The 24,713-nt window shown below is 42.5% G+C and overlaps 1 protein-coding gene across 1 annotated transcript in view; it reads left to right on the top strand.

The window, feature by feature from the left end:
* Positions 1-212: 212 nt before the first annotated feature.
* The window catches only part of LOC115468350 (DNA polymerase delta subunit 3-like), a 37,288-nt gene continuing 12,787 nt past the window's right edge, over positions 213-24,713 (top strand). Inside the window, exons 1-10 of the mRNA XM_030199994.1 lie at positions 213-361; positions 6,388-6,443; positions 7,835-7,937; positions 10,586-10,625; positions 10,920-11,052; positions 13,373-13,631; positions 14,696-14,762; positions 16,405-16,570; positions 20,473-20,585; positions 23,635-23,720. Coding sequence (XP_030055854.1) covers positions 275-361; positions 6,388-6,443; positions 7,835-7,937; positions 10,586-10,625; positions 10,920-11,052; positions 13,373-13,631; positions 14,696-14,762; positions 16,405-16,570; positions 20,473-20,585; positions 23,635-23,720 — 1,110 coding nt within the window. The 5' untranslated portion in view covers positions 213-274. The remainder of the gene's footprint in view (positions 362-6,387; positions 6,444-7,834; positions 7,938-10,585; positions 10,626-10,919; positions 11,053-13,372; positions 13,632-14,695; positions 14,763-16,404; positions 16,571-20,472; positions 20,586-23,634; positions 23,721-24,713) is intronic.

Below are 24,713 nucleotides of genomic sequence, written 5' to 3' on the forward strand. Positions count from 1 at the left end.
ACAAGCCATTTGCAAAATGTCAAAAAACCCCACTCACTCGGAACGGAGATCAATCAATGAGAAAAAAACAAGGTTGGCCTCAACGCACGCTGCGCGTATCCCTTTACTCGATGCTTTTTGACCTACGCGGGACTCGTAGCGCTCGGCGTGCTGCGTTTCCATAGCGACGCACTGTGACCCCTGACCCGCGCGCTGTTGTTCTTTTCGTCAGTCGCTTTCCCGCCAGCAACGGGGCAACTGGCGGTCGTTTTATTTCCATGAAAAAATACAACAAATGCGTGAATTAGTGGCGGCGGTGGCGGCCATGGATGAGCTCTACCTGGAGAACATCGACGAGTTCGTTACCGACCAGAACAAGATAGTGAGTGGCGGGTAGGGAGGGGAGGGGAGCACGCGGTAGAAATGCCGAGCTAGGGGACGTTCAGGTACACGCGCAGGTGGTGGGGGGAGGGGGGATATGAAGATTAAGGAAACGTCGTTGCCATGACAGTTTGGACCTCTGTTGCCTTGTTTAGTTATCCTGCATTTAGCATCTGTCCATATGACACATAGGCCCGCAAAGTAGTTATTTTAAATGCAAACCATTATGTCATAACCATACTCTGGAAGCCACATTGAGCCTGCAAAGAGGTGGGATACAAATGCAATAAAATAAATAAATAAAAAGATGACTGAAATATAGAATAACAAAGCACGGAGAGGGCAATAACAAAGATAAAAGCCAATTTTCTTATTTGTTTATGACATTTATATCCCACATTATCTCAAATAGGATTCAAGTTCCTTGTGGCTCACAGTATAACAAAAGTAGAACTGACAAGGCGTTCTGATTACATATATATATATTGCACTTGTATCCCACATTTTTCCATCTATTTGCAGGCTCAATGTGGCTTACAAAGATCTGTTATGGTAACAGAGAAGAAATACAATTGGTGTTGCAAAGGGATAAAGAAGTCAAGAAGATCAGGTTATGCAGCTCTACAAAGAGACATTTTAAGTAAAGGAGTGTGAGGGTTGTGTTCTAGTCCTTATGGGTTCTCGTAGTAGGCTTTGCCAAAGAGAGAGGTTTTCACAGCTTTGCGGAAGCTGTTTAGTTCGTTGATCGCTTTCAAGTGAGCTGGTAGTGCATTCCACATCTTCGTTCTCATGTATATGTATATATATATATATATATATATATATATATATATATATATATATATATGTACACACACACACACACACATACACAGCATAACATGAAATCCTGATGATATAACATGTTTGTGGTAGTCTGATAAGCCTTTACCTCCCTTTTCAGGAGAAGGATCATAGGAGTTGGAAGATCTGCCTTTCAGTCACGTCTACACCCCTCCTCCCCCAGTTCCTTGGAGGGCCATTCCCTGCCCAAAATGTGGGAGACTCAGGAGATAATCATCTGTTTCATTGTGTGCCTGCAATCCTGAACAGATCATCTCAAAGCTGATACTCCCTGCTTTTAAGATAAGCAGATAGGAAGTAAAGGTCTTCAGATTTTAAGATGTTCAGAGTTGCAGATGGGTAGTGGGTAGGGCCAAAAATCTCCCCCTTGAAAATTACTATGAGGAGCACTGAGGTAGGGATTGAAGAGAATAGTAGTTAAGGTAGAGGGCAAAGTTGATAGAATGTATAGTCTTTATCTGCCATTTTATTTGTTACATTTGTACTCCACATTTTCCCACCTATTTGCAGGCTCAGTGTGGCTTGCATAATACCATAAAGGTGTTCGCCAGTCAGTTGATGAAAAATACAAGGTTATGTTGTGGTCGAATGAGGTAGTTGTGTATCAGGTGCCATGAAGGTCGGAGGGAGTGAAGATTCTGTATTGTCCAGTACCATCATTGGTTATGCTGTGTTGCTGGGTGTGGGGATTTATGTTGGATTGGTGGGGTAAGCCTTTTTGAAGAGGATGGTTTTTAGTGATTTCCTGAAGTTTAGATGGTCATGGATTATTTTCACAGTTTTTGGGAGTCCATTCCATAATTGTGCGCTTATGTAGGAAAAGCTGGATGCATAAGTTCTTTTGTATTTGAGTCCTTTGCAATTTAAGTTTAAGTGTGATCGTGATGATCTGATTCTGTTTCTGGTTGGTAGATCTATGAGGTCTGTCATGTATCCTGGGACTACGCCGTAGATGATTTTGTGAACCAAGGTGCAGATTTTGAAGATGATCCGTTCTTTAATTGGGAGCCAGTGCAGCTTTTCTCGGAGGGGTTTAGCACTTTTGAAGCGTGTTTTACCAAATATCAGCCTGGCAGCTGTGTTTTGGGGGGTTTGGAGTTTGTTTTGCGAGTTTTTTTTTACATCCTGCATAGATTCCATTGCAGTAATCTGCATGGCTTAAGACCATTGATTCTGTGTTTTGTTTTATTAAATACAAACTAAAAATTATGTTTTTAAGATACGTTATGGTTGAAGCCTTGACAAGCGGCACTACTGCTGACAAGCTTCAAACTTGTGCTAACACAATAATTGTTTAAAATGAGATTTGATTGTGGCTCTAAGAACAGCATAATTTTTAAGTGGTGCGCTGAATTGCAAGATGGAAGACCAGTACTGGAAATAGACTTCTTCCTTCCCATGTCTTTCCTTTTTCATTTTATGAAGGATATATGTTAAAAATTTATGGGTCATATAGGAGGCAGTTTTATAAAGTCTTTTTCACATATATGTGGTCTCTTATAAAATACAGACCAGTGTAAAAGTATACCCCTTGACACAGATTTTGCTGGCAGGCATGTACAGGGGCGGAGTTTGCAAGTACACGTCTAGATTATAAAATATACTAATCTACTGTGGGTTTTTAAAGTATAGGTATAGACATATGTCCATGCCTGCGAGATAGGTACATACTTTAGAACAGTAGCTTAATAAGGTACCTACTTACATCCTTGAACCAGGTGCCCTGTTATAATATTCCTTGGGATGTGTTTGATCAGGGGCATCCAACAGTGTGGCACATAATCAGAAATCTGTTGTGAGGGCCAGATGAATATTTTAGCCTGTTACAGTATGATACATACTCAGCAGAATGTGTGAATCTCTTCTGAAATTGGGACTTCATATCTACCAAACTGCCCTGTAATAACATAGTAACATAGTAGATGATGGCAGAAAAAGACCTGCACGGTCCATCCAGTCTGCCCAACAAGATAAACTCATATGTGCTACTTTTTGTGTATACCTTACCTTGATTTGTATCTGTCATTTTCAGGGCACAGGCCATATAAGTCTGCCCAGCACTGTCCCCACCTCCCAACCAGCCCCCCCTCCCACCACCGGCTCTGCCACCCAATCTCAGCTAAGCTTCTGAGGATCCATTCCCTCGGAGCAGGATTCCTTTATGTTTATCCCATGCATGTTTGAATTCCGTTACCATTTTCCTCTCCACCACCTCCCATGGGAGAGCATTCCAATGCGTCACTAATCGGGTAAAAACATTTTTGTTCTCTCAGGTGGGCTGCATTTGGCTTATGTGTTGCACATTGGATGCCACTGTTTTAGAGCCTCACAGCTGGTTTGGGTCCTCAGAACAGGAATTATAGGTATACCTAATTAAGGCAATTCTGACACAACCCATTCAAAGTGTCACATGGCTTAGTAAACAGGGAGATAAGTTTGCAGGAATTTGAGTAGCCAACCTGCCATGCTACAAATGTGGTATGTTGGGGACCTGGAATGTAAACTTTGATGGTTCTTACAGTAACGTATTTGGAGACATTGAGGTGGATTTTCGATATATCTAAATCTGATTTTGGATGTTTTGCTAAAAACGTCCAAAAATCCAGTAGCAAACATGGCCATTTTCAAACCAGAAAAACGTCCAAACTTTTTGTTTCAAAAACCGCCTGTTTGCTAGATGTTTTTCTGCTCACTGCTTCTGTCTTTTAGGACCCCCCCCCCCCCCCAAAAAAAGTGCAAAAACAAGCCATTGGGATGTATTGCGGTGGGGGGCAGCATTCCTAGCACACTGACCGCACAGACATCCCAGCAGAGCAGTGGGGCACCCTGGGGGGCACTTCAGTGGATGTGACATGAAAGGTCCCAGGTACATGTTTCACTGTTACCCCCTTATATTGTGTTGTGAGTCCTCCAAAAACTTACTGTACCCAAATGTTTTTAAATCTAAGCTGAAAACCCACCTTTTCACTGCTGCTTTTTAGCTCCCATTACGTCCCTCACCCGTAACTGTCTTGTCTGTCTGTATTATTTAGATTGTAAGCTCTTTTGAGCAGGGACTGTCTCTTTGTATCAGGTGTTCAGCGCTGCGTGCGTCTGGTAGCGCTATACAAATGCTAATAATAATAATAATAATAACTGTACACCACTACAATCGCCCTTATGTCTGCAAGTGTCACCTATATACAGTAGGGTACAGTAGGTTTTTAGTGAGTTTGGGAAGGCTCACACTTTCCACCACAAGTGTAACAAAGTGGATTATGGACCTGGCTCTCCTTCACTACAGTCCACCGCACCAACCACTACACTAGGCTGCTCCAGGGACCTGCTTTGCGCTCTAATAGGACTGGCCTTAACATCTAAAGCTGTTTTGGAGGCTGGTAGGTACTGTTTCTTTCACATCTTTTTTGGGGTGGGGGGGTGGGATGGGGGTTAGTGACAAGGGGAATCATGCCTTAAGCCTTCCAGTGCTCATCTTATCATTTAGGGCACCTTTTTGTGACTTAGATGTGATTGGAACAGTTCTAGACCAAAACATCTAACTTTTAGCCCTGGACATTTTTGCTTTGTTCCATTATGGAAGAAAAACATCTAAGTTTTGGAATGCCTAAATTCCACCCCCAACAAGCCCCCTTGTGGTTTGGACAAATTGAATCCAAGTTTTGAAGATTGATATGGATGGAGCTTTTTTTTTTTTTTTTTTTAAACCATCCAAATGCCACTTTATGCCATCTTCAAAAACGTTTCTCTCTTTTGAAAATGAGCCCCATTGCTTCTGAAAGCAGCCACAGTAGTGTGTATTACACAAACATTCATTTTTTATTTATTTGTAAATATTCCCAGTTATGGAGTTGGACTTGGGAGTGCTTCTGAGCCATTTCTCATATTTCCTGGGAGGCAGAGTAGCAGTTGCTATTTAAAATCTGTAGATCTATCTTAGAGAGCCATTGAATTAACCATAAAAGACATTCTGTCCTGAAGATTCTCAGTCCTTCCTTTCCTCTACCCACCAGAGGATTTGAAGGTGGCTCATGAGGTTAAGGTTTAGTGAGATCATGTCATAGGGAAAATCGGAGCATCAAGGCGAGTTTTTATTGCAAATCTGTGGCATTCTGTTTAGCCTTAATGCAGTAAACATATTTCTCATTGTGAGTTAAGAACGTTAAGGTGTGCCATGCTGGTTCAGATTAATGGCCCATTGAGCCCAGCATTCTGTCTCCCACAGTGGCCAATCCAGGCCAAGTTCTTGGTAGGCTCCCAAAGAGTAGATCTTTTCCTTGTTGCTCTCCCCCAGGGATAGGCACTGGCTTTTAAGTTTGTTTCCAAATCTTCGTGGGAAACACCTTTTAACCCATCTATAGTAGATGCTTTAACTTCATTTTCCAGCTACAAATTCTACAGCTTAATAGGGCTTTGAGTGAAAAAATACTTTATTCAAATTGTATTATGTTTTAATCTTTTTATTCACTGACTCGCAGTATATAGCACATAATCTAGTACTTCTCAGACTTTTATCTAGTATGACCCCCATTTGACCTCAGATGATGAAAACAAAATAGCAGACCCCCACTCCTTTCCCCTCCACCCACTTATTCAAAGCATGAAGGCAGCAGCACTGGTCAGCACAGATCAGGTGTGTGCCATGCACTTGTGCACGCAGGTTCTAGAATATTAACAGTTAGGCCCTAGCATTTATCCCAGCCTTTGAGCTAGTGTGAGTTCTTGCACTTAAAGTTAGACGTGTAAATGGAGACATGCTAGTATCCTATAACAGCAGTTACATGCACAGTAGCTATATAGAATTCACACTTTTGAGAATTACCCCCAATTGTTCCCATTTTTGATGCAACAGAACCTGAAGGTGGTGATTACTTAGAAATATATTGGCGACTCTTAACGTTGTAAAAGGATCCCTTAGTGACTTGCCCAAGGTCACATAGAACCACAGTGGGATTTAAACCCTAGCAGTCAGCCCACTGCTCTAATCATTAGGCTGCTACTTCTCTAAGTTGATTTCACCTGTTTTATTTTTGTTCTTATCTCTTTGAATGTAAACTGCCTTGAACAGCCCTGGAGCTGGAGTTGTGTGGCATACAATTATTCAAATGAAATTAAACTGTTGAATTTACTAGGTGAAAGTATGTTTGTTATTGCTGACATGTAATAAAAAATCTTTCTCTGTTCCAGGTGACATACAAATGGCTAAGTCATACACTGGGTGTTCATGTGAACCAGGCGAAACAGTAAGTGTTCACCAAAGTGTATTAAGAGGACACTTTTTTTTTTTCAAAGCAATTATCACGAGTAAAACAGTGAATCCCTTTTGGAAATGGGCTATTTGTGCATCACCCCCTCCCCCCTTCCTGTGCTGGAAAAAGGGGAAAGGGAAATGGGACTTGATATACCGCCTTTCTGAGGTTTTTGCAACTACATTCAAAGCAGTTTACATATATTCAGGTACTTATTTTGTACCGGGGCAATGGAGGGTTAAGTGACTTACCAGGAGTCACAAGGAGCTGCAGTGGGAATCGAACTCAGTTCCTCAGGATCAAAGTCCACTGCACTAACCACTAGGCTACTCCTCCACTAGCAACGTTCCATGTAGAAGCCTGCCCTTGGAGATCAGCAACACGGCTGCGCAGGCTTCTGTTTCTGTGAGTCTGACGTCCTGCACATACGTGCAGGACGTCAGACTCACAGAAACAGAAGCCTGCGCGGCCGTGTTGTTGATCTCCAAGGGCAGGCTTCTACATGGAATGTTGCTTGTGGAATAGCAACATTCCATCTAGAATCTCCAATAGTAGCAACATTCCATCTAGAATCTCCAATAGTAGCACAGAATCTCAATAGTAGCAACATTCCATCTAGAATCTCAAATAGGGAAAGGGAAATGGGACTTGATATAGTGCCTTTCTGAGGTTGTTGCAACTACATTCAAAGCGGTTTACATATGTTCAGGTACTTTTTTTGTACCAGGGGCAATGGAGGGTTAAGTGACTTGCCCAGAGTCACAAGGAGCTGCTGTGGGAATTGAACTCAGTTCCCCAGGATCAAAGTCCACTCCACTAACCACTAGGCTATTCCTCCACTCCATAAAAGTATGCGCATAACAGTGGAGGTGTTCTGAGGCAAGGAAGGAATAAAACATGCATGATTTTGTACGTTCCCAAACTACATCTTAGGTTTTAAGCCTTGGAAAAGTAGGTGCAAAACCTCTGTGAACCTTTTCCTTTAAGCAGTTTCAAAGTGAAAGAACACGCTTGTGTTCACTTTCAAATTGTTGGAAAATCATGGGGGGATAAAAAGTACCTGTGATCTGTATAACTGTGCAGGCAGAGTGTGCTAGTTGTCTTCTGTGAGGTCAGTCCTCTGAAGTGCACCAAAATGCAGCACGCCGAGCATGAATTCTATAACGGAATCTGGGCAACCAGATTCTGTTATAGAATGCTAGCGCAAGCCGGCATTTGTGCATCAGCATTTAGACTCTCCCACTTACATCCGGGCAATAGAGGGTGTAAATATGCTCCTAAATATAGCACTTTAGCATGTAAATGCAAGTGTCCTATATGTGCATAAATGTTTGACACGTCCATGCCGCACCCATGCATCTTCCCCTGTTCATCTCTCTTTACAGGATGCTTTACGAGTATGTAGAAAGGAAGCGAAAGGAGAGCTTGGGAGTTCAGCTGCATGTCACCTACTTAGTGACGGGAAAGCTCATTCAGAATGGATATACAGTAAGTGCCTGGGCTGTCACAGGCAGTCATTGCAAAGCATGTGGTATGTGTGACTGACATCTTGCTGATGAACGGGTTTCTTACATATTAATGCATATTTAATATTTGTTTTGGATCTTACTCGGAACAGTCTCTAAATGCCTGCCATAATCCCCAGCACGTTGTAGTTTCATTGTTGATGCTGACCCTCAGAAACTAAAGTTAATAATAGCTATAATAAACCAGTAACATGTATGTGCACTCACACACTGGTTTGACAGTGATGGAAAGAAAATTCTGTTTAAAAGCTGAGTAACGTGGTGTGGTAGCTGTGTTCACTTTAAAAGGTAATAAATAGAAATAAAACAGAGAAAAGAAAATAAGTTTAAATTTATCAATTTGATATACCACCTCTTTCGAAGCATGAATTGAGGCGGTTTGTGTATAACTATAGCGGTACTCGCACTGTCCCTGCTGGGCTCACAATCTAAGTATATTGTACCTGGGGCAACAGAAGGTTAAGTGACTTGCTCAGGGCCACACGGAGCTAAAGAGGGAATTGAACCTGGTTCCCTAGGTCTGCAACCTGCTGCACTGACAATACATTTTTGGATTAGCTTTCGAAGGTAGCCCCTTCTTCAGATCAGAAATGAGCAAATGTTGACAAATATTGGATTGTATAAGTGAAACACAAAAGCGTTCCAATGACAGTTTTACAGGAAGAGAGTAGGTTGGGTTAGGTGACTTTTCACATATCTGTTTGAAAATTTAAACGGTTGTGCTGTTTTTCACTCCTCTGACCTGCAGTATGTACACAGGAGTGTCTCCTGTGACTAAAAGCACATGCACTTAGGAAGCTATTATCTTTGGAGCTCACAATCTGGTCAAGACAAACAACACCAACAAAAAACCAAAACAAATTAAAGGATCTGAGTTTTGAGATGGCCAAGGCCATGATTGAGCAAATCTAAGTTATGGCTGCTTTAAAAGTGGACTAACACAGCAATCACACTACAAGGCGTATTTTCAAAGCGCTTAGCCCAGTGGAAATAACCCCAGTCCCTGGCTACATACAAGAATTTTTCGCAATATTGGGGGTGCTCAAGCACCCACAGAGCCAGCTCCTAGGAGTCTAAGTGCTTTGGAAATGAGCACCTACGTATTTGAACATGGCCTTGGAAACCCACTGAATTAACGCATCTGACCAGTCATCTGAACATTTGGGCCGTATATACAAGAACATAGGGTTTGCTGTATGGGATAAACTGAAGGTCCATAAAGCCCAGTATCCTGCTTCCAACAGTGGCCAGTCCAGGTCCAAATACCTGACAAGATCCCAAAGAGTAAAATAGATTTTATGCTGTTCATCTCGAATTAAGATGGATTAAGACAAGGCATTTGTCCGATTTGCCTGTGCTTTAATCCCGTCTTGCCAGTAGTCCTTTCTCTCTAACATGTCACTCAACGCTGCAGCTTCAGTAGCTCCCGTTCTTTCCCTCAGTCCTGCAAATCTCTTCCCACCCTTCCACCCCCAGTGATCTCTTTCTTCCCCGAGCTCCAGTTGTCCCTTTCTTCCATAGTCTCCCTCTCTCTACCTCTCCAGTCTCTGCTGCATCTATTTATCCCCCCCCCACCCCCCCACCCAATATCCCCATTGCTTCTTGCCCATCGGATGCACTGGAGGTTTAGGTACTGCCTCAGTCTGAATGACTCTCACACTTTGCTAATACAGCCACATGTACAAAGCATTGCATATGTCTCAGCGCTGCTCCCACCTCCTCTCTGCCCCCAAAACAAGGAACTTGTGGCTCTAGATGAGACAGGAGCCATGCAGTAGCAGGTGTCTCTTTCATCGAGCAGAGCTGGCACTTAGGAGATCAGGGCTGGAGGATCATATGTTAGCAGTGCTGCCCTAGGCAGTTATTTAACCCACCTAGTGCTGTAGCTGGTCCCGCCCACCATTGTACACTTGGGTGGTTTGTTCCTGGATGTGCATATTTGGCTATGGATAACCATAACCATGTGGTGTTAAAGCATAGTAACATAGTAGATGACGGCAGAAAAAGACCTGCACGGTCCATCCAGTCTGCCTAAGAAGATAAATTCAAATTTATGTGCTGCTTTTTAATTTGTACTGTCCTCTTCAGGGCACAGACCGTATAAGTCTGGCCAGCCCTATCCCCGCCTCCCAACCACCAATCCCGCCTCCCAACCACCAGCTCTGGCACAGACTGTATAAGTCTGCCCAGCACTATCCCCGCCTCCCAACCACCAGTCCCGCCTCCCAACCACCGGCTCTGGCACAGACCGTATAAGTCTGCCCAGCACTATCCTCGCCTCCCAACTACCAGTCCCACCTCCCATCACTGGCTCTGGCACAGACCGTATAAGTCTGCCCAGCACTATCCCCGCCGCCCAACCACCAGCCCCGGCACAGACCGTATAAGTCTGCCCAGCACTATCCCCGCCGCCCAACCACCAGCCCCGGCACAGACCGTATAAGTCTGCCCAGCACTAGCCCCACCTCCCAACCACCAGCTCTGCCACCCATTCTAGGCTAAGCTCCTGAGGATCCCTTCCTTCTGCACAGGATTCCTTTATGCATTTTCTGAAATGTAAACGAGTGTAAGATCCTAAAGAGCATTGAGGATTCTGTCTTTCCTTTGCAGTTCCACAAGGTGGCAGTGGTGAAAGAAGAGCAGCTGGAAGGTAAATGTTATGAAGCCATTTTGTATTTCATGCTTTTCACCTCTGGAGAGTCCAAACCCCTCTGTATAGAACAATTAGATTTGTAGTTCTCTAAAGGTTGAAGCATTAAAGGTATATTTATTCTAAGTTAAAGTGAGTCAGTGTTACAAGTACCAGCTGCAGAGTTCTGTAGCTATGAGAGGAACCGGTCTGAGCATAGTGATTGAAAAGAAGACCCTGGTTTTGCCCATAGCAGCTCTTGTTGCACATTTGGGGTCTGTATTTACCAAACACTCCTCCCCTATCAATCAACAGCGCTGAAGTCCAGACTAGCAGTGACGGCCAGTGTGCATGTGTACAGCATCCAGAAAGCCGCGCTGAAGGACAGTGGGCCTCTTTTTAACACAGACTATGACATCATCAAGACCAACCTTCAAAACTGCAACAAGTGAGTATGTGACCCTTGGCGAAACCAGGTTGAGGTATCATGGGTTTTAAATTGTACTGGCCAATACTTTATCAGTATAAGAAAGAGAGAAATAATACCCAGTTCCTACCCTTAAGACAATATCTTTGAATTTGTTAAAGTTGCTCCCTTTTGTAATTCCCTTAGACCTGGAGGCTGCCCTATTAGAAAGAGCAACAGATTACCACACAGTTACTGATTTATGATGGGTCCCTATTGATAACAGAAATGATATGGCACCTGCGTGGAGAAGCCTTTCAAATCCCATTTCATCATGTGAAGGTGACACTTTCTGGATATACTTACATCCTGGTTTGGGAGTATGGGAGCTGCAGAATGCTTGTAATGAGTGATAACTTTAGAAGTGACCATTTGCCTTGATATAGGGTGAGTGTTGCTACACAGCAGAGAGAAGACGACAACTTTCATTTGGGGAAATTGTAAGATTTGATTTTGGAATCTTTATCTTGTAAGGGACTGATGATAATTTGGTTCCTGTTTTGCCCAACTGAAGGGGAGAAAGGAAGAACAGTGATCACACCACCCGAACTCTCATCCACTCTCTCATTACCTCTCGCCTCGACTACTGCAACCTACTCCTCACCGGCCTCCCTCTTTGCCATCTATCCCCCCTTCAGTCCATTCAAAACTCTGCTGCACGTCTTATCTTCCGCCTGAACCGGTACACTCATATCACCCCTCTCCTCAAGTCACTTCACTGGCTTCCGATCAGGTACCGCATACAGTTCAAGCTTCTCCTATTAACCTACAAATGCACTCGATCTGCAGCCCCTCCCTACCTCTCTACCCTCATCTCCCCTTACGTTCCTACCCGTAACCTCCGCTCTCAAGACAAATCCCTCCTTTCAGTACCCTTCTCCACCACCGCCAACTTCAGGCTCCGCCCTTTCTGCCTTGCCTCACCCCATGCTTGGAACAAACTCCCTGAACCCATACGCCAGGCCCCCTCCCTGCCCATCTTCAAATCCTTGCTCAAAACCCACCTCTTCAATGTCGCCTTCGGCACCTAACCACTACACCTCTATTCAGGAAATCTAGACTGCATCAACTTGACATTTCATCCTTTAGATTGTAAGCTCCTTCGAGCAGGGACTGTCCCTCTTTGTTAAACTGTACAGCGCCGCGTAACCCTAGAAGCGCTCTAGAAATGTTTAGTAGTAGTGATAGGAAGGGATGCCATTTTCCCTGCATTTGATTTGTTTTTGTGGGAATGATAATTTTGTCAGACCCGATATGAAAATTATCCAGAGATAATGCTAGGGACTGCACTGGTACCTCTTTAGGTGTGACAAGATGGGTATAGAAAGCAGAACCATGAGATAGCCAAAAGAATTGATACTAGCGGGTTGATGGGGGCTGGGCATTATCCAGCAACATCATGGGGACATAGGTGGCTGGATGTTAGGACCACAACCTCACTAGTTTTTGGTAGCTGATTAAGTCTATTTCAAATCTTGGTGATAAGATATGGTGAGGTGGGGTGGGGGGGCTTAGATGTTCAGTTTGTATGCTCATCTATCCAGGCTTTTAAAAACCCTACGAGAAAGACAACAAAAACTGATTTGGGTAAGAAATAATATCATATATACAATCAGGCTTCAGCTAGCAGCTGGAATATAGCCTTAGAAGTATAGACCAGAATAACTGGGCAGACTGGATGGACAGGAAAGAGAACTTTTCCTAGGCATATAAGTGAAAAGAGGAAAACCAAGATGCAAACATTAATAATTTAAAGGGGAAGACAGGTTTATGGAAGAGGGGAAGCAATTAAAAAAAAAAACCCAGTTCTCTCTATCTTAGGAACATCACTGCATATGGACAATTCAAGAAGGCCATTAAGAGGTGGCTGTTTGGTCGAGCTTATAGTTAGTGTAGCATCCTGTGTATCCCAATTGCAGACAGGAAATTCTGGATCAGGAGCAGACAGGGATCTTCGTTTCCTATGTCTGTTTTTAGTTTAATGGTTTTCACCCTGTGCATCCCTGTTGTGATGTGTTTGTAGGATTCTTGATTCACCCTTGCATCCTAATTAGAACAAAATGAACTTTATAAACTACCTTTTGTATGAAGTGTTGAAAGATGGTCAAGGCAAATCTGGAAAATAAATCCCAGAGGCTTATATCATTAAATCGAATATTCAGAATAGCACATGTGATGATACTGACTCTGGATTAGAGTTGACTGTATGTTGATTTCTTTCTCCACACAGAATCTTTGATTATCTTGTTTGACAGTCTGGAAACAGAGCATCTTGTTATAAAAGATGCGTTCTCTTTTCTAGGTACAGTGCCATTCAGTGTCCGGCAGCAGTGCGCAGGCCTCTACCCCAGGTCTCCCACCCACAACCACCTTCACAGGCATCCGGAGACCCACCTGCTGGTGGCATGCTGGCTACAAATGGGCATGGCCCACCACTGGCTGCCAAGGCCAAGTCCCAGCAGCCTAAAGGAATCCTGGGAATGTTCAGTGCCAAGATGGCTTCCAAACCCCAGGACAGACCCAAGGAGTCTAAAGCGGAGGGGCATGAAGTAGCAGCTGCAGTGAGTTGACTAGCTGTTCTCTCTACGTCTGCATGAAGTGATAATTCAGTTCTTCCCTGGCTGAGGGTATGAGATGGTGAGGAAAGGAGGGCAGATTTTATAGGGTGGGACTCATTCTCCCTATTTAGTGAGACAGGCATATAGGAGGGCTCTTACGCAATTTAGTCTCGCCGACCGGGCCCAAATTGAATATTCAGTGGCACCCAGATAGTGCGGGGGTGGTCTGCACAGGTATTCACTGGCACTATCAGGCAGTTGAGTATCTGGGTTTGGGCAACCACAAGAGGTTATCTGGATGCTGGCCAATACACAGATAGCTCTTCTCTCTTGCCTGAATAGTTATTTGTGTAATCCTACGTATTCAGGTAGCTATCTGAGCATTACCACTCAGTATCGCTGATGGTCAGATAATTTTTGGGTCTGCCCCGGCAACTTGCCAGGAAAGCGCCCAACAGGCTTCATACTTACCACATGGAAATCTGGGCAGTTACCTGGTGGGATACAGCTTTTTTATTAAAGCCAAACTTTACTATACCTTAGTAAAATAGCCCCTTAGTCACTTAACTAATAGATCTTATGATCTTATTATACACTGGAGAAACCTAAAGATCTCATCTTCATACTAGAATGTTTCTGTGCAAACTGAAGGAAAGGGCATCTAGCCTGGATCCTTTCTCCTGGCAGATGTGGCAGCTTTTCCATAGCAAACAAATCAGATAGGGAAGCGCTAGAATGTTACAGCCGAAAGAGAAAGAAGCATAAAAATGAAAAGAGTGAATATGACAGAAGATCATAGAATACAGACAGGACCAACTCCAGAGAATAATCAGGGCAGGTGCTGCAAATCTCTATAGCCAAAAGTTTAGAAGGAAGCCTAAAAAGTACATATGAAAATTCTGAAGTTCAGAGACATGTATGTTGATGGGACACATACCTCATGGAGCTTCAGTGTTTAATACGTACGTTTTTAAGAGAGAACTTTGTATATTTTGTGATCTGCTGTTGTACAAATGCCACAACATCAGATCATGATTTCTTGACTACATCTGTGTGATTACTTGCAGGCAACCAGCATTAAACCATCAGGGAAAGCGAATGCCGTAAACAATTTCTTTGGGAAAGCTTCTTTGAGTGAGTATTGCACGCTTGCAAAGTCTCCAACTCATGATATCCAGTTCTCCTGAAGCTGTTCACCAGTCCCAGAAAAGCTTCACTGTGTTAGAATATTCTTCTCATGCTACATGTATGTTACGTAGAGGTGGTGTTTGGTTTTTGGTAAGTTACAGTAGACGGAACAGATAGTGAAGGAAAACGGAGACATTTAATCAATAATTCTGGTTAAAGTGCTCCTTGGTGCTCTGCTGGAAGCAGGGAGAGGGAATACATTTAGTACTTGTTAGTTCCTTTGCAACTTTTAAATACAGGATGATCAGACTCCCACTCAGTCTGGGATTTCTGTCCTGAAAAAATGGTGATACAGTATATGCAGGGAGTTTCACATTTAATTTTTCTTTTTCCCTCACTTTTTACTTTACTTTTCTTCATTCTAATTTTTTTCTCTTTTTAATTTAAAAATCTCTTTGTAGATCTCATGGACATTCTGGAGAGACTAATGTTTTAATGTTCTTCCTTATGGTGTAGTGCTGACTGTGTTTTTCTGTTTCAAGGTTTTATGCTTTTTGTTTTCTTTTTACTGTGTTTTTATTTTAGCAGCTTTACTGCATACATCACATTGGGCTGCTTATTAGTCTGAGATTGCAGTTATACATTTGAAAATAATACTAGTACTTGAGCTGATGAAGGTTTGGTCTAGGTCAGTTATTTAATGGGCACTTCTCTGTGTATGTGTATCTATATATCTATAGATATAGATTTAATTATTTATTTGTTACATTTGTAGCCCATATTTTACCACCTATTCGTAGGCTCAATGTGGCTTACATAGTACCGGAGGGCGTTTGCAGACTCCGGTGAGAACAAATACAAAGTGATGTTGTGGTAAGATAGAGATTATGTGGCATAGCCACATTAGGGAATTGTGCATTGGAAGGGTTGACTACATAGTTTACTACCTTTAGATTGTAAGCTCTCTTGAGCAGGGACTGTCCTTCCCCTTGTTTAAAATTGTACAGCGCTGCGTAACCCTTGCAGCGCTACAGAAATGCTAAGTAGTAGTAGTAGTAGGGTTGAGTTTTGTCCATTACGTACTTTGGTTTTGTTGTGTTGCAGGGATCAGGAATTTAAGTAGGATCGGTGGGGTATGCCTTTTGAACAGGTTGGTTTTTAGTGATTTCTGGAATTTTAGGTGGTCTTACGTCATTTTCAAGGCTTTTGGTGTGTGTGTGTGTGTGTGTGTATATATATATATATCAGAATGGTGGATTAGGTATGCACCGTTGAGGCTCTTTGCCTTAGCTGGTAAACTGAAAATGAGAAAATTTCTGGAAAAATAGTACTTTCATTGCTGATTTGTGAGGAGAGCGTTGAGAGTGAATACCTCGGGCCCCATTAAAAAGGTAAAAGAGGAGGAGGGGTGCTGTAAATATCACCTCTTCAGTCCCATGTTCACATTTAAATGATCAAATATATCAATTATCATACTCTCAGTTCCTTGGGGCATTTAGGAAAGTTCTTCAGAGTTATGGAGCACAGAATGACAATGTAAAACCTGAACAAGTTTTCTGTGTCCAGAGAAACCCTTCAGAAAATTATAAAAATACCTTAACAAAGTAGCAACAGTTTGACATTTCATTAATATTGTGTTTATTCACAGAGAAGTTTAAAGCCATTTCAGAGCATGAAGAGGCGGTAGAGGAGCTCAAACCAGCAGTGTCTCCTTCGGCTTTTATGGCAGAAGTGAAACTTTCTTCCAGAGAGGTACCTGAGAAGCCTGCCAAGAAGCAAGAGCCTGTGAAAGCACAACAGAAAGACAAGAAAAGGTGAAGGAAACATGTGCCTACTGTATGAGAAAGATATGGTAAATGTGTGGTGAAAGTGTCCTCAGATGAACATGGCGAGGTTCCCAGCATTCAAGCACAGCATGCAGTACAGAGAAAAGGAACCAACTTGGTGCTACTAATTTGTGTTGAAGCACCTTCATACAAGCTTTAAATTGCAGTTACCTGGCTCTTTGTTGGTACCTGTAATGTACAAAAAAAAATGTCTTCTAATGGCACTGTGCAATCTTCTCCACTTTTCCATTGAGAAATGGAGGGGTGTGGACAGACCGAACAAAGAAAGAGATGAAGCAGAGGCCTAATGCTGTTCTCATGTTTTCTCTCTCGATAAAAATCTGAGTTTGGTCAAAAAGTAGACAGCTCCAATGCAAAGGTAGGACCTCTGAATATTAACTGATGGTGAAACCAGTTCCAGGCTTTCTCTGTTCTTATTTATTTATTATTATTTGACAGTTTTTGTATATTGCATGCTAGGGAGGCAAAATTCCTTGACGAAATCAAGGACTGCTTTATGGAGCAGCTGGTACAGGAGCCAACAAGAGAAGGAAAAATTCTAGACCTAGTCCTTAATGGAGTGTATGATCCTGTTGCAGGAGGTAATGGTGCTGGGCCACTTGATAACATTGATCATGATATGATCAGGTTTGATATCAGCTCTGGAGTAAGTACACACAGGAAATCCAATACGTTAGCATTTAACTTTAAAACAGGAGACTGTGATAACATGAGAATGGTGAAAAAAAGAACTTAGGAGCAGTTGCAAATGTCAAAAATTTACATCAGGCATGGATGCTGTTCAAAAATACCATCTTGGAAGCCCAGGCCAGTTATATTCCATGTACTAAAAAGGGAAGAAGGAAGGCGAAATGAAAGCCAGCATGGTTAAAAAGTGTGGTGAAGGAAGCTATTAGAGCTAAAAGAAAACCTTCAGAAAATGGAAGAAGGATCTGACTGAAAACAATAAGAAACAGCATAAGGAATGGCAAGTCAAGTGCAAAGCACTGATAAAGAAGGCAAAGAGAGACTTTGAAAAAAAAAAGATTGCATTGGAGGCAATAAAACATAGTAAAAACCTTATTCGATATATTAGAAGCAAGAAGCCGGCAAAAGAATCAGTTGGACTGCTAGATGATTGAGGGTAAAAGGGGCACTCGGGGAAGACGAAGCCATAGCGGAGAGATTAAATTAATTCTTTGCTTTGGTTTTCATCGAGGAAGATTTAGGAGAGGTACCAGTGCCAGAAATGGTATTCAAAGCTTACAAGTCAGAGAACTGAATGAAATTTCTATAAACCTGGAAGATGTAATGGGGCAAGTTGACAAATTGAAGAGTAGCAAATTGCCTGGACCGGATGGTATTCATCCCAGAGTACTGATAGAAATGAAAAATGAATTTGCAGAACTATTGTTAGTAATATGTAATTAAAATCAAGCATGGTACCAGAAGATTGGAGGGTGGCCAATATAACGTTGATCTTTTAAAAAGGTTCCAGAGGTGATCTGGGAAATTACAGACTGGTGAGCCTGATGTTTGTGCTGTGGAAAATAGTAGAGACTATTATAAAGAACATATTCAAAAGCATGGATTAATGAGACAAAGCCTGGATTTAGTGAAGAGAAGTCTTGCTTCACCAATCTATTACATTTTCTTTGAAGTGGTGAACAAACATGGGTAAAAGTGAGCTGGTCGATATTGTGTATTTGGATTTTGAAAAGGCATTTGAGAAAGTACCTCACGAAAGACTCCTGAAGAAAATGGAGAGTCATGTTCAGGTCTTTATGTGGCGTCATTTACTTTGTTGTTACTATGAGATAGGAGGTAGTGTTCTATTGTGGATTAAAAATTGGTTAAAAGATAGAAAACAGAGAGTAGGGTTAAATGGTCAGTATTCTCAATGGAGAAGGATAGATAACGGGGTTCTGCAGGGGTCTGTGCTGGGAACACTGCTTTCTGACATATTTATAAATACATAGTAGATGACGGCAGAAAAAGACCTGCACGGTCCATCCAGTCTGCCCAACAAGATAAACTCGTATGTGTATACCTTACCTTGATTTGTACCTGCCTTTTTCAGGGCACAGACCATACAAGTCTGCCCAGCAGTATTTCCTGCCTCCCAACCACCAGTCCCGCCTCCCATCACTGGCTCTGGCACAGACCGTATAAGTCTGCCCTCCACTATCCTCGCCTCCCAACCACCAACCTCTCTTCCCCCACCTGCTCCGCCACCCAGTTTTGGCTAAGCTTCTGAGGATCCATTCCTACTGCACAGGATTCCTTTATGCATATCCCACGCATGTTTGATCTAGAGATGGGAATTACTAGTGAGTTAATTAAATTTGCTGACAACACAAAGTTATTCAGAGTTGTTTAATCGGAAGAGGATTGTGAAAAATTACAACAGGACCTTATGAGACTGGGCATCCAAATGGCAGATGATGTTTAATGTGAGTAAGTGCAAAATGATGCTTGTGGGAAAGAGGAACCCGAACTATAGCTACGTGATGCAAAGTTCCACATTAGGAGTCACTGACCAGGAAAGTTGAAACCCCCTGCTTAATGTGCAGCGGCGGCTAAGAAAGCAAATAGGTATTATTAGGAAAGGTTGGAAAACAAAAATGAGGATGTTATAATCCCTTTTTATTGCTCCATGGTGCGACCGCACCTCGAATATTGTGTGAAGTTCTGGTCACCGCATCTCAAAAAAGATATAATGGAATTAGAAAAGGTACAGAGAAGGTCAATGAAAATGATAAAGGGGATGGGACGACTTCCCTATGAGGAAAGGCTGAAGCGGCTAGGGCTCTTCAGCTTGGAGAAAAGACAGCTGAGAGGACATATGATAGAGGTTTGTAAAATAATGAGTGGAGTGGTGTGGGTAGACGTGAATTGCTTGTTTACTGTTTCCAAAGACACTAGGACTAGGGGGCATGCAATGAAGCTACAAAGTAGTAAATTTAAAACAAAGCGGAGAAAATATTTCTTCACTCAACATGTAATTAAACCCTGGAATTCGTTGCCAGAGAATGTGGTAAAAAGTTAGCTTAGCGGGGTGTAAAAAAAGGTTTGGATAATTTCCTAAAAGAAAAGTCCATAAGCCATTATTAAGATGGACTTGGGGAAAATCCACTGCTTATTTCTAGGATAAGCAGCATAAAATGTATTTTACTGTTGTGGGATCTTGCCATGGACTTGGGGAAAATCCACTGCTTATTTCTAGGATGAGCAGCATAAAATGTATTTTACTGTTGTGGGATCTTGCCATGTACTTGTAACCTGAATTGGCCACTGTTGGAAACAAGGTTCTGGGCTTGACGGACCTTCGGTCTGCCCCAGTATGGCAACACTTATGTTCTTATGTTACTCTTCAGAGCGATTCACATAAAACTGTCATCATACAACATATAAAAATATTTGCATTACATGTAAAACATCATGAGTTAAAACCCTAACTATTACATTTCAGAAAGAGCCAAATTAAACAAATATATGTTTAGCTCGTTATAAAAGGTTTGTAAGTTACTTTCCTGACAAGTAAATGGCATTTGTTACTTCACAAACAGAGGGACAGTGAAAACATGAAGAGTTCTGTGAGCAAAGCTTATGTCAGGGGCTATGCCAGTAAAGAACTTGCTGCACATCAGAAAATCTATCTGAATGTAAGGCCTTAATTCCAAGAGTCACAATTTAAATAGGTAATGAGCGTAAACTGAATAATAAAGCTGCTGTATGATTGCATACCCTTCTGTTACTGCGTTATTGAACACGGCCTTGAGACTTTTTAATGTCTGGAACCTTTTTCCATTCCAGCATATTGTAAAGGAACGGTGCAGTCTTTAGAAATAAGCAATGACATACCTCTCTGTCTTGATATCCTGGTGCAGTAAGCTAAGGCGAGGTGAAACGTCAGACAGTGACAGTGACCAAGAGTTGGAAAGTCTGAATAAGAAGAGGAGGAGAATCAAACAGCCTCAGGCTGATAGCAGCGAGGATGAAGGTAAGAGGAAATCCGGTGGAAAAGTGGACTAGCACAGCTTTTCATAGGATGTTTTGGAATGTGTTCTGTTTCTATATTGCCAGTCCTCTGGTGGTTTAAAAAAAAAAAGGCAGCAGGCGATCGGTGGGGGCTGAGCGGGAACCTTAGGGGACTAGTCATCTTGGAGCAGAGAGGGAAAGATAGTGATGTGCGGGATGATTCTACTCACACCAGGATGTACCTTTTGAGGAGGCTTCTGGGCTTTGACCAAAAATGGTCTGAAATCGTTTATACTGTGCCACATGGTAGGCTTTTCGCCACACTATTTTATTCAAATGAAACAATGCACTTTAAAAAAAAAAGTCTATTAGGTAAGTGGTAATGTTAGTAGAGAGATAATCAAAATGCTTGATTGAACCTTTCCCTATATCTATTGGCCAAGGACCCATGGGGTTATAAGAGTCCAGACCCTATGGGTTGTGGAAGGGGAGACATGAGATCTTGGAATAGGGAGGGAGGGTAAGTGAACACTCCTGGACTATGTGGTTCATTCATGGTTATCATAAAAAGGTTTGTGGTAATGTTATATGGTTGAATTTAATAAAACCGTTAAGCGTAGGAAACGGGTGGGGGGAGGGGGGAGTACGAATTCTATAAAAAGTTGATGGCTGTAAGTAATGCTGTATTTCTGAAGTGTTATTCCACTAAGTTCTGTAAAACTGTATTGCCACTGCAATGTTACGGTGGAATTGTACCTTTTGCTTTGTCATCAATAAAAACCGTTGAAACATTAAAAAAAAAAAAGTCTTACAAATGTACTGGGGATCTTTTACTAAGGCACGCTGGAGTTTTTAGCGCACGTTAAAAATCGGCGCACGCTAAAGACGCCCATAGGAATAAATTGGCATTTTTAGCGTTTAGCGCGTACCTGTTTTTAACACGTGCTAAAAACGCCAGCACGCCTTACTAAAAGACCCCCCATAGTATTTGAGGATGATTTATGGTATTATCATGTGTAGTTGCTTGTTTACCTCACTTTATTTCTTGTCTTTTTGTTTACGCTGTATAGTCCATCCCGCCATCTTTGTTCTTCCTACAAGCTCCTCCTTCCTTTGGCATTTTACTTTGGACTCATTTGGACATCACCTGCTAATCAGCATTTTTTTCACTTGGCCTCTCATCCCTGTGGGAATCCTTTGCCATTTGCACTTTGTGCTAAGCTTTCATTTAAAAAGTTCAAAGCAGCTCTCAAGACTCATTTGTTTTGCTTGCATTTGCAGACTGAGTGTAGGTCGTAGTTGGCTGTGGCAGCTTAGGTGCACCCCAGTCTCTCTTCCTTTTTGGTTTTAAACTTTGCTGACTTCTGCTATTTCTAGCTTTCTGATTAAGCCTTTCTATATCCTTTCTGATTATGGTGGTCTTTTTACCTATTGGCTCTCTGGACTCTAAACATCTGCAACCTCACCCCTCTCATTTCTTTGGTTCCTCTATTGTTCCGGTAGATCACTTTTGATACTTGGGTGGTTGTTCTAGACTCAGTCTTTCCTCAGGATTCTGTATCTTGAGGCAACTATGCTCGATCCACTCCTACTTTGATCATGACTCATTCATTTTTACTGGCTCTCTTGATTATTAGGATTGATTACTGCAACATCATTTATTCTGGTATAGCCAAAGAAACTATTAAAAAGATCCAATCCTTACAAAGCACGGCTATTCATTTATTATGTCATTCGCAAAACAAATCATGTGACCCCATTACTGAAGAACCACCACTGACTTCCCATGGAACGTAGAGTTCAATTTAAGATTTTGCTCCTTGACTTTAAGGCCTTTAGGATTGGAGCTCCAGCATTCCTTTCCTTTTTAATTATATCCTACACTCAGTGGTGTAGCTAGGTGGGGAGCGATGGCACCTGTTTTTCAGCCAGTGCACGCATTTAAACTATGCGTGCACCTGTCCGCTCCCCCTGGCGTCACAACCTGGCAACACTTCTGCCTACGCTCCAACCCTAGATCTTTAAACGACTATCACATGATACTGCCTGAACCTCGTGCTGCCCAGCATGAATCCATGTGGTGATCTGCTTTCTATTTTACTGCTCCTGCACGCTTCAAAACTGCTATTAAGACCTGGCTTTTCTGGCAGGCCTTTGGAACCTGAGTGGGAAATGGATGGACAGCGCAGTGTTCCCTGATTGTCTTTTTTTTTTTTTTTTTTTGTTAAATTTGTACCCTGCGCTTTCCCACTCATGGCAGGCTCAATGCGGCTTACATGGGGCAATGGAGGGTTAAGTGACTTGCCCAGAGTCACAAGGAGCTGCCTGTGCCTGAAGTGGGAATCAAACTCAGTTCCCCAGGACCAAAGTCCACCACCCTAACCACTAGGCCACTCCTCCACTCCACATATATTAACCCTCTCTAGTGTTTGAATGCTTGTCTGTCTATCTTTTCTATTCAATATTAGGTAGTTCTCTTTCATATTTTAGTCTGTAAACCGCAGAGCCCTGCTTGACAGTCTATGCAGTATAGTAAGTTCAAATAAATAAAATATTTCCCTTGCATTTCTTTTAACAATGAAATATTTAGGAGTTTGTGTGAATTTTAGTGTTCAGTGTATGAACATTGTCTGTCAGGTGCGTCACAACAGAAGAAAGGTTGAGAAACCACTGCTCTAGGATGTTATAGATATAGAGGAAACTGAAGGTAGGAGATGGGCCAGATGACCTCTTTGAGTTTCCTTACACAGCCTGTTTTCAAATGAGTTTGTAATTTTCTCAGTGTAGGCTGTGGATATTAATTTTCCACACCTCCTATGCTGAGTGCTATGGGCAAACAACCGAGCACCAGTGTAAGAGGAAAGGGAAAGAGGATGGGACTTGATATATCGCCTTTCTGTGGTTTACATATTATATACAGATACTTATTTTGTACCTGGGGCACTGGAGGGTTAAGTATCACAAGAAGCTGCAGTGGGAATTTGAATCCAGTTCTCTAAGTTCTCAGGCTACTGCACTAACCATTAGGCTCCTCCTCTTTTATATCTAGCCCTATTTTATTTGCCTCACAGGAGTGTCTATTACCCAAGACGTTAAGGTACCATCTCCTAACTATGAAGCAGTGCAGAAGACCGAACCAGAGCCACAGCCCCCAGTGGTAAGAGCACATGACAACGGTCCAGAGTACCTCTTCTATAACTCATGCTGCCCTGTCTCTCTCATATAAGCTCTGAGGCCAAGAGGGTTATTTAGCAGGGTGTGTCAGGGATTAGGCCTGTGTATGGATCTGTTCAACATTTATAAATGCAATACTGGAGAGGGATTATCGTGGAAGGTTGTGTCATTTTACAAATAATACTAGAATCTGCAACAGGGTACATATTCTGGAAGGCACAGAAGGGATAAGGAGTGATTTAAGGAAGTTTGGGAAATAATGTAGATTTTGCCACTAAAATTTAATACACAACTTTTCTTCTAGCAAACCATACATGTTTCTCACAGTCACTGTCTGAGAGGAAAAAAAGACTTCAGATACCCGGTACTGTTTCACTCAATTAGTGGAATGTACTGCTCCGCTCAGCCGCTGTGTGACTGGATTAGGAACTGGTTGACGGACAGACGACAGAGGGTGGTGGTAAATGGAGTTCGCTCGGAGGAGGGAAAGGTGAGTAGTGGAGTGCCTCAGGGATCGGTGCTGGGTCGCTTCTGTTCAATATATTTGTGAGTGACATTGCCGAAGGGTTAGAAGGTAAAGTTTGCCTATTTGCGGATGATACTAAGATTTTCAACAGAGTGGACACCCGGGAGGGAGTGGAAAGCATGAAAAAGGATCTGAGGAAGCTAGAAGAATGGTCTAAGGTTTGGCAGTTAAAATTCAATGCGAAGAAATGCAAAGTGATGCACTTGGGGAGTAGAAACCCAAGAGAGACTTATGTGTGAGGCGGTGAGAGTCTGATAGGTACGGATGGGGAGAGGGATCTTGGGGTGATAGTATCCGAGGATCTGAAGGCGACGAAACAGTGTGACAAGGCGGTGGCCGTAGCCAGAAGGTTTCTAGGCTGTATAGAGAGAGGTGTGACCAGCAGAAGAAAAGAGGTGTTGATGCCCCTGTACAAGTCGTTGGTGAGGCCCCACCTGGAGTATTGTGTTC

Source organism: Microcaecilia unicolor, chromosome 4 (genome assembly GCF_901765095.1).
Source record: "Microcaecilia unicolor chromosome 4, aMicUni1.1, whole genome shotgun sequence".
NCBI classification, from domain to species: Eukaryota; Metazoa; Chordata; class Amphibia; order Gymnophiona; family Siphonopidae; genus Microcaecilia; species Microcaecilia unicolor.